Source organism: Glycine max, chromosome 15, assembly GCF_000004515.6.
Source record: "Glycine max cultivar Williams 82 chromosome 15, Glycine_max_v4.0, whole genome shotgun sequence".
Lineage (NCBI taxonomy): Eukaryota > Viridiplantae > Streptophyta > Magnoliopsida > Fabales > Fabaceae > Glycine > Glycine max.
This window is the reverse complement of record NC_038251.2, coordinates 10,174,107-10,184,538: the sequence shown is the minus strand read 5'-3', so window position 1 is coordinate 10,184,538 and position 10,432 is coordinate 10,174,107. Positions and strand designations below refer to the sequence as shown.

At 33.5% G+C, this 10,432-nt stretch overlaps 2 protein-coding genes across 2 annotated transcripts; both read right to left on the bottom strand.

The window, feature by feature from the left end:
• Window positions 1-530: 530 nt before the first annotated feature.
• LOC100305964 (uncharacterized) lies at window positions 531-3,333 on the bottom strand. Its single transcript, NM_001248664.2, is given in 4 exon segments — window positions 531-725; window positions 1,353-1,498; window positions 2,766-2,938; window positions 3,085-3,333. Coding segments are annotated over 4 exon segments (627 nt in total). The 5' UTR covers window positions 3,286-3,333; the 3' UTR covers window positions 531-618.
• Window positions 3,334-7,789: 4,456 nt separating this feature from the next.
• LOC100802299 (patatin-like protein 7) lies at window positions 7,790-10,223 on the bottom strand. The gene is made up of 2 exons (XM_014767386.3): window positions 8,990-10,223; window positions 7,790-8,507 (listed from the first exon to the last, which is right to left on the bottom strand). The coding sequence occupies exons 1-2, from the start codon at window positions 9,926-9,928 to the stop codon at window positions 8,136-8,138; spliced, it is 1,311 nt and encodes a 436-aa protein (XP_014622872.1). The 5' UTR covers window positions 9,929-10,223; the 3' UTR covers window positions 7,790-8,135.
• Window positions 10,224-10,432: the final 209 nt, after the last annotated feature.

Genomic DNA, 10,432 nt, shown 5'->3' with positions numbered 1-10,432 from the left:
AGAAAATGCCATATTATCAATTGAACCGTCAAAACTTCCCACAAAGGATGCACCAAATTGATATGCACGCCCAAAATTGCATTTTAGGTTCGTTATCTCTTTCGTCACATGTTTATCACAATGCATTGATGTTGTTTCATGGACAATATGCAGTATAATACGGTATCGGGCACAATAAAATCACTTGGTATTTAAATCTAATATTTCTGAAGCCATGGTTTTCAACCTGTAGATTGAGATAGTTTAATCCATGTAGTCGATCTTATCTAGTGGGTAGATAAGACTTTATTGTTGTTGTATTGTTGCACATTAGACTCAAGTAAATAAAACATCAAAGGATTCAAAGACTACGCCAAAAGTTTGAAGTGGAAAGATAAAATTGGCAAATATGTAATCCTCCAAAGACTGCAAGAAAGTCTTACTCTTAACCCATCATTACCATTCAGTAACACATTGCACATAGCATCTCAATAGCCTGTAAATTAGCACTAACATCTATTGCAATATAAGCAAATTCTATAACAAATGAATACTTCTTAATTATAAATGCATCAATTATGTCATATAAATTTAATAATAGCAAATTACATTGTACAATCTGAAATACAACCCAAGGTTTCACCAATCTATTCCCAAGTCTCTAGAAACAAAGAGTTTGTCAATGTATTGGATTAGAGGTGCGGAAGCAGTGACATAACTTTGCATGTGGTCTTTTGCCGATGCCTCTGAAGCAAAGATGCCAACAACAAATAAAAAAGATAAGAAAAATGAACATCATGATCACATTAACTTCAATTTTCGAGACAAATTTGAATAAAATAATCTGTCAAAATTTGAATAAAATAATCTGTCAATAACTTTCCCTTTTCCTATTCTTCTACACTGTCTTGATTTACCATTGAGAAAAGGGGGGGGGGGGGGATAATAGTAAGAAACAATATGATTAAACATAATAGATTTGATATTCTCTCTCTATTATAACAGTGTGCAAAGGACACAGACAAGGAATTTTATATCATAGTGTTTTATGCTTCTACGAGCTGTTAAAGACATAGATTCAAATGTGGGATCTTAAAGAGGAAAAGCTATATCATCAAATATGGGTGGCAGATTAACATTACTATGCCCCAAACTTCAAGGTTAAACCAGAGATGCAACTGCTAACTTAGAAAAGTAAGGAAAAATGATAAGTATTAACCATTCCACATTCATCATAAATAGGTTTCACATAAATCATCTCTCTCCCTGTCTGCCACCCTGCTCAAGCTCTAGAACCAACTATACTTTCAAGTAATCTTTTTTCAGGATTTAAAGTTCAATAAAAGTGCAAGCAAACTTAATCCTAGACTTACCATCCTCATTGAGTTTCTTCAGAAGCTGTTCCTTTGTAGGAAGGGCATACATTCCCGCAGAAACAGCCTTCCTGATCGCCCAGCCATGGTGAGGTGCAAACACCTGTTCGTAAGCTTTGGAAGCTGGATCCCTAAGGGAATTACCCCTGCCAAAAAGACATACAGTAACTAAGCTCATTTACTATCAGATCTAACACCATATATTTCTTACACATAGGTGTATTTGCTGTGCAGATCGCTTAATATAAGAAACAAACCTTTGTTAATTTTAATATTTATCAATAATGCAACCCACCTCAGCACAATAAGGCTGGAGACATAAACAATAATAAACAGGAGAATATTCTCCAGTTTTCAATTTTCTACTAATTTTTCTGTTTCATGAAACTGATCAGAAGATTGAACCTAAGCCAATTGGTTGATGAGTACTGGAGTAGGCTTACATTTACTGGTCACTAGTTGCTAGTTATAAAGGTAACAAAGAAGGGAAGATAATTGGAGCAGTCACCAACCATAACAGATTGTTCCTATTTTTATTTTTTTTTTATGGAATGAACATTGACAATGATAAGGTATGAAGAACAACCACAAATGAACATATTGTTCGACTAGATTTGTTTTAAGGGAAAAACACATAGGCTATAATAACAATAAAGCAGTATGCCAACAAGCTAGTAGCTAAATTGGCACCAACACCAGCCTTTAAGATCAAGTTGTGATGAAGTTGAAGGTTCGACTCACCACTAGGCAGGCCCCTTACTTTCCTCCCCTATCCCATTATTCGCAAACACAAACTAAACAAGTAACTAAAAATAAGTAGTAAAGGTGGAATTCTTATTCCTTATGGCTTCTTTCGTATAAATCAAATGGGGAAGACCTCAATTGTCACTCTCCCTTTTCCCATGGATGAAAGGCAGAAGCCATCCCTTCGGTTTCATACTTCGATTGCACTCTATCTCCATTTTCCAGTCTTTGGCAAGGTTTATCCTCATAGAAAGTTGTGCCTGCATGTTTGGCAAATCATTTTCCCAGTTCGGTTGAACATGATTTTCTTCCAATCTAAGGTTGAGTCCAAAGTTACTCCTCTCTTGCTTTTTCGTTGAACGTAGAAAATTCAAAACATAAATCAAGTTACATTAAACATACTTTTTAACTAAACTTAAGTTTACAAAGTTGAGTTCAATGAAACTCAAACTCCACTTTTTCAACTGTAATCCAAACACACACTTAGAGGTCTCAACAACCACAATTGCAACCACATGCACAATTTTCGATAATATCAACAATCACAATTCAAAACCTTGCTCTTTGGTATCTTAGTTAAATTATTCATATCATAATGTACCAACATTTTAGATAAAAAGAATATACTTAGCACAAAGCAAAATGTAAATCAGTAAGTGATGCACATACTCTGTAACTAGAATCTGCTCAAAGAGCACTCTGACCATGTCAAGTCCGCGCTTCACTCTGAGCAGATTCCGCGTATGGCTACCTCCTTTCCTAACAGTGTTAGCTTGCACATCCAGCTCAATCAGAGACTGCAGATTCTGAATAGACTTGGACGCCTCTGCCAGATCATGAACCTACCATCATCACCACATCAACCACGATCCATTTTCAAAATCATCATATTCATAAACAAACGGCACAAACTGAAAACAAGTATAAATCAAGGATTCTCAGTAGTATTTCTACCACTGAATTATAAAAGCTCAAAGGATTAGAATACCTTGGCGACGTAATCCATTTCGGCGAACTTGAAGGCGACGCCCAAGCAACCGAAGAGAGGGGAGACGAGAGAGCAGGCATGAGAGAAGGGAGCAACCTTGACCTCTGCTTCTGCGCTCTGAGAATCGGTGAAAACGTTTGCAAGGTCATTGAATGCGTCTGCGATCTTTCGCAGAGTTTTGTCACCGTTCCCCTCTGTCATCGAGAACGATCTTTCTTTCGCACTCTTCCTCTACGCTACTCCTTCTTCGGGAAGCATCTTTGGTTGCGTTTACAAGGGAATAATAATAACAAGGGTAAAGATGAGACTTAGGTCGGTGAAAATTAAATTTTAGTTTTTGTATTTTTAAGGTTAATTAAAAACTTATATTGTCATTGTAATTTCTTTTTTTTTTTTAAGTATAAAAAATAGTCATAGTTTATCCTTTTAAATATAAAGAATGAGTCAAAGTTTATACTTTTATGTTAGTTTCAAACTTAGGACCTATTTGGAATGGTAGTGAGTTTTTTATTTTTAGTTTTTAAATGTAATTTTTAAAATAAAATGTATTTGACAAAAATAGAATTAAAATAATTTTTAAATCATTTTTTAAACATATTCACACTCATTTTCAAAACTAAGAAAAAAGGTTTGTAAATTTGGTTTAGTTTTAAAAAAATACAATTTTTTACATTTGATAATTGCACATTTTATTGTTCTTACCATATCACTACAATCATCGTTGTAGTGTCCTTATCATTGTCACCATGTCACTGATACCATCATTATTGATTGTTAATACCGATCTTGTTATTGTCACTATTATCACTATCATCACCATGGTCGATGTCACTGATATTATTACTATAACTACCACCAATATTATCTCTATCATCACCACCACCAACACTATCGATACCATCACTATCATTATCTTTATCGTCATTGTTAATGTAATCATCATTAGTGTTTTTACTGTCGTCGTTGCTGACACCACATCTATCACCGTTATCATCACCCAAACAAAATCACTCTTAAAATAATTTTAATAGAATATAAAACTTTCAAAAATGAATTTATTTTGAAATTAATCATATATTTAAAACTTGGTTTTGAATTTTTTGAAACTAAAACTAAAAATTGGTTTGTTATTTTTAAAATTCACCTAAAAATCACCCCAAACAGAGTATTAGTTTTTCATGTTTAGCATGCATTTTAAAAAACTAAAGAATGTTTTCTGAAAATATTTTTTAATCAATTTCTCACAAAAACTTTTTCATCGAAGAGGTGAAAATCTTAATTTTCTAAATTTAATTTTTCTTTTACTACAATTTAAACGTTATGTTATTCTTTATTAAATTATATAATGTGATAAAAAATTAAAATATTAAGTAAAAATAGACATAATTCTTTGATTTTTAAAAAATTTATCTAAAAATTCTTAATATCCAATCATATAAATTTTATTCTTAATTTTTAGAAATCATGATTTTCGGCTATGAAAAAATTTATTCCAATCAAATACTTTCAAACATTATTATTGTTTTGCATTTACAATAATTCATTTTAACAATGATAATTAAACATGACCACAATGTGATTCAGTATAAACAATTTATTTATTATGAAACATTTTGATAAACATAAATGTAGGAATTTGTATTTGATAACGGTATAAATGTGTTATGAAAGTGGTGTTCTAAAACACCTATGGTTGTTATTCTTCTAGAACATCAAACGCGCGCTTATTTCATAATCAAGATATCATATTTTTTAAATGTCTATTATGTAATACATCCAAAAATGATTATTTTTAAAACACCTTAAAATAGGTATTGGTCTTCTGAAATACATATTTCTTAACCAAAATATGATACTTCCATAATGCTTATTCTTTAATACATTAAGAAATAATCATGGAAGAAATATTCTGAAACACCTTATGGATAGGTTTTGTTTTTTCAGAACATCTATTTTGTAACCAAAACATCACACTTTCGAAGTACTCATTCTGTAATATATTCAAACGAAATACTCGTTCTCTAATATATTAAAAAAAATGAAACATATAATTCAGAAGAAACAATGGGTTGTATGCGTGACTTGGGCCATGGAATGAAAAAACAACTCAAATTCAACCTCAGAAGATTGAGAATAAGTCTATTTAACATCTATAATAACATCTAAAGAATAAAATAATGGGCTTACAATTTCAATATCATATAAAACTTAATTATTTTTTTACGTGACATTGTATAAAGTATATGTTAATTTTATCAATGATTAATCTATATCATCTAATTAAAATAACCATTCCAACTAAGTATTTTCCATTAATATTATTCATTAAACATATCCTGTAATGAAAAATTTTAAATTCCTAGAATTAAAGTTTCAAAGTGGATAAAATTCATACCTTAAATTCATAAATTTTAAATGGTCAAATTTAAAATTTTTTACTCTCTAAATGTTATATATTCTAAAGACATTAAATACTTTATTTTTTTAGTTAATATTTTCTTTATGAAGTATTAAGAGAATTTACAGGAAGATCAGTAACTATTGATAACAAAAAAATGTTATTAAGAAACACTAAAAGACAAAAATTAATAAATACTTTCAGACTAAGTTTTATATAAAAGGAAATAAAAAGACAAAATGATGGTAAATGATATGAACATATATTTGACGAAAAAGTATAAAAGATATGTATCAAGACTATATCGGAAATTATCTTAAATTTTTGTTCTAAAATGGTATCACACTTAAGTAACATTGCTTGAAGACTGACCATTCAATCAGATCGATTCTTCGATACTAACTTGTTTTGTTTTTGTGGATTAATTACATCAAGACCAAAAGACAACCAGAAGCCTCTAGGGAAACAAACTAGAGCCCTATCAGATAAAATAAAATCTAGGACAAAATCAAACAAATGGTAATCTTCCTCCTTCATCAGAGAATTCTTAGCCATTGGCCTCTCTAGGAATATGATTCCACACAATATGACTTGTATTAGAGTGAATCGTATGAGTGCCTTGGATTATGATAAAACAAGGGTGCTGCACACTGCAACCGTAAGTTCATTTACCATATTCAGTAGTCAATTAGCGTCCAATCTCTGAAATCATGCAAGCATCATTGACACAAACATGCATGCATATTAAAGACAGTTTAACATAATTCAGAATTGATCTCCTCACCGGGCATGGCAAGAGGATGATATTAAACCACCAAACACATCACCTATTCCCATCACTATAAATATATCTCCATCGCTACCTTTACTAGGTATGCTTGATTATTCTACATTATAAATATCATTATTATGCCAAACTAGCAACAAAATTTGTGCAAATGCACCCCCACAACACCCACAATGACCCTTTCAACATTTATAGGCTCCACCGACCAAAACAGTTCATGTGACACTTGCAAACCCACCATGCATGTACTATGATGCATCCAAACTGTGCAAAAGAAGGGTTTATTTATTTAATTATTTAAGTTTTTTAATTAAGGTAAACCTTTAATTATTTAAGTTAAATGTAAATAGTTTTAATAAAATTAATTTCGTATTATTGAATATAATTAGATGTTGAAATTAATGTCAGTCGTAAATTTACAATTAAGACATGTACTTTTTTAAGTAAAAAGATATGAATATTGGTTTTTTTAACGACACAATAAATAAGAACTGAGGTATTTGTTATTTTTGTACTGCTTGCCCCGTACCAAATGGTGGTCCTGTACGAAAAATCTAGTGAAAAATCTTTTCGTAAATTTCAAGCATTCATTTTTTTTCTTTGCATAACAGCATACTCAATTTTAACGTGGTGCTTAGTGACCACTTGATTTCAGCATACTACTACTAGAGCCTTCTTTTGGGATACAAGCCCTACACAAAACGTCAATACTAGTGTCATGCGCACGTATTAATATTTAATCGTGCTACGATATTCATGCTTTCAAGTCTACAACTAAAAAAGTTTCTAATGACTTTCTACAGTGACCCAATAATTTTAGGTATTTTGATATTGTTAGTTTTTTAGCTGATCGAATTATATGTTATTTTCTCATTAATTATTTTTTATTTTTTAAATTAGCATTTGATTATTATTTTTAAAATTTTAAAATTACAATTCTTTTAAATTAGACAAATATGATTAAAAATAGTTTTAAAAGTCTGAACTCTAAAACTTTTTAGTTACTTTCAACACTTTTCATAAAAAATTCTTTTGGAATCTAGGGTCTAATTTTTTTTTTTATTGTTTCTTAAGCATAGATTTTATAAAAAGTATTAAAAGTAACTACAATAATTTTAGGATTCAGACTTTTAGAGTTATCTTTAATCAAATTTTCTAATTTTAAAATTTTAAAAAATAATAATCACAAACTAATTTGAAAAAACAAAAAAATAATATAAAATTTAATTGGTTAAAAAATTAAAAATATCAAAACCTCCCAAATTATTGAGTCATAATAGAAACTCTAATCTTTAAATTGGTATAATAATTATTAATGGTGAAGTGAAACGGCTTCATTTCATTTCAAACTTTGATTTGAATTCTACTTCTGATTCTTCTCAAATATATGTAATTATAATTATTTGCAAATGATCAAAAACATCTATGAAATGTGCCAATTTCCAGAATTAGTGTTCTGCATTCAGTCACAATACTATTTAACTATCAGATGATGATGTTCTTACCGAACAGTACAATTCTCACAAATCAAGCACAGCTCTAACATTAAACCAAAAATCATGCCATGGCAATAACCATATACACAAATCACTATCATTACATAAAAATGTAATATATACCCCAAAAAAACTAAAGAAAAATAAAAAAAATAAATATAATGTAGGTAGTAATAGTAATAGTAGTAATTAAGGATTCGGCTCTGCACAGCTCAGTCTCTCAATTTGCCTTAATTTGGTCCCAAGCGGCAGCTACCCCAACACCACAAACTTAAAATAAAAAAGAAAAACTGGCATAAAAATTCAACCCCACAATGAAAAATCTAACTTTGGATTTCTTCCCTCTAATCTCCCTTGTCTGTTTCTGGTTTTAACTACTGGAGGACAAAGTGGACAAGGTAGTGGCAGAGGAAGTTCTGCTGGGTGAGGGTGAGGCATTATTGTTCTTCAACACCACCGTTGCTAAAATGCTTGTTTTTCTTCTCTCTTGCTCCTTAATTAACTCTCCCCCAAACAACTCTAACTTGTCCATGTTGGTGTTCTCCGCCACCTTCTTCCCCCTGAACAAAATGGACTCAACGTTCTTCTGGGCCAACATCTCCTCCGACATGGCAAACAAATCCGACGCCGTTTTGCAGGACTTGGCCTCTGTGCTCTTGTTTGCCATGATCCCGTTTGACTGAATCCGCACATAATTGCTCGTCCGACACTCACCAAATGCCATCGATACGGCTTGATCCACCTGCATTATTTTATTTTCATTCCCATTAGACTCAATATCAATACCAATCATTAAAGTATACAAACTCATACAATTTCTTTTTTATTGTAAAATATATCGCATGGGTTTGTTAGGTAGTTAACAAATTTACTCACACCCTAACTACCACCAAGTCTATTTTAATAAAATCAGTATTGTAGCATATATTTTTTTATAGCATTATTGATACAGAATATCATCAATAAAAGTCTATATTAATTTTCTATCAAAAAATTTGATTGATAGTTAAAACCTTACTTGTGGTAATAGAGTAGCATATAATGTTATTTTTAAATATTAATATTTATTTTAAAAACAAATTATGTATAATGTATTGTAATGTGTAATGCATAGTATAATTAAAAAAAAAATACAAAAACCTCAAATTATGCATTTTAATTTATAAAATGAGAATGCAGATAAAAGATGAAAATAATTAAATTTGGTAATTCTTGGTTTCTTACCATATCGGAAGCTCCTTCGCCGGCGATCCTTACGAAGCCAGAGGAGGACTTAACGGCGTTAAAGTCTGACTCTCCGTTACCGAGGGAGAGTACGAGGAGGTCGGAAACGCCGTTACAGAACGGGAACTCATGTTTGTTATTGAGCACGTGCGTGATGGCGGCAGCCGTTGGATTGTTCATGGCGACGCCTCCGTCGACGGCCATGATCCTGGTCCTGCCGTCGACGGACCGCATCTCTGTGGGGGCAGAGGATGGGTCCGCTGACGTGGCGGCGCACACATCGCGCATCTTGAAATCGTAGCCGTCCACTTCAAGCGCGTCGGCGCGCGAGAAAACGAACGGCGCGCGCGTGACGAGGTCGTAGCAGGGGATCAGCACGGGCTTCACCGTGTCCTTCAGCGTGCACTCCCCGAACGTCTTGCGGAAGAGCTTCTCCGCCTTTGCCGCAGGCCGGAGCACTCGCCGGAGGAGCCCCGCCCGCCGCGAAATCCTGCGGCGGTTGTCGGTGAGGAACCGCAGCGCCCCCTCGGCGCTGCACAGCGGCCTTCCGTCCTTGCCGCGAGTGAAAAGCAGCGCGGCGAGGACGCCACCGACCCCGGAGCCGGCGGCGGCGTCGAAGAAATCGGCGACGCGCGCGTTCGCGTCGCCTGACTTGCGGCGGAGGCAGGCCTCGAGGTGCGCGAGGGACTTCGCGGCGAGGATGCCGTCAGTGGCGCCGGCGCCGTCAATGCAGAGGATGCGGACCTTGCCGGCGGCGTGTTTCGCCGGTTTCGCGTCTCTCGGCGGAAAATTAATCGAATTGGTGCGATTTTCGGTGTCGCCGTAGCCGAAGAGGAAATTGTTCTCGAGAATGGAGAAGATTTCGTAGGTGAGCTTGTCGACTTCGAAGTTAGAGTCAATCATGTTGAGGTTCATTGGAGATGCGGACATTGTTGCCATTTTCTGCAATTCGAGGGAAGCTTTTTTGTTTTTGCTTTAGAGAGAGAGAGAAAGCGAAAGGTTTTGAAGGGGATTTTGTGTTTGTGTGTTGTGTTGTTGAGGAATTGTGATGACGAAGAAAGGAGTGGAAGAGTGGGTTTATATAGTGAGGAAAGAGAGTGATCCAAGAACATTCCTATGGTGGGCGATTAATCGCCACGCGATTTGTGTTTTTCTTTTTCTTTTTCTTCTGAATTTAATATTGGGAAGGAGTGAGGGAGGGAATTGTTTTTGAGATGGATGAAACTGATGGGACTTAAAAAGTTACAGTAAAAGTATTTTTTATTCACCAAAAATTTCATGTTTGTTTTAAGCATTATTGTTATTTTTATTCACCAAAAAAAGTTTTTTTTTTATTAAATATTTTTTAAAGTAATTTTTTAATATTCGAAAACTCTTTAAATTATTGAATATGTGAAGAATTATTTATATAATTTTATCATTTCGAAAACTGCTTTTTTTAAG

What these genes read in the sequence shown, in the direction of transcription:
- LOC100802299 (XM_014767386.3), bottom strand. Translation starts at nt 9,928, where the DNA reads ATGGCAACAATGTCCGCATCTCCAATGAACCTCAACATGATTGACTCT. An exon ending in GCGAAGGAGCTTCCGATATG is followed by an intron (nt 8,508 to 8,989) that starts GTAAGAAACCAA and finishes AAAATAATGCAG; the next exon opens with GTGGATCAAGCCGTATCGAT.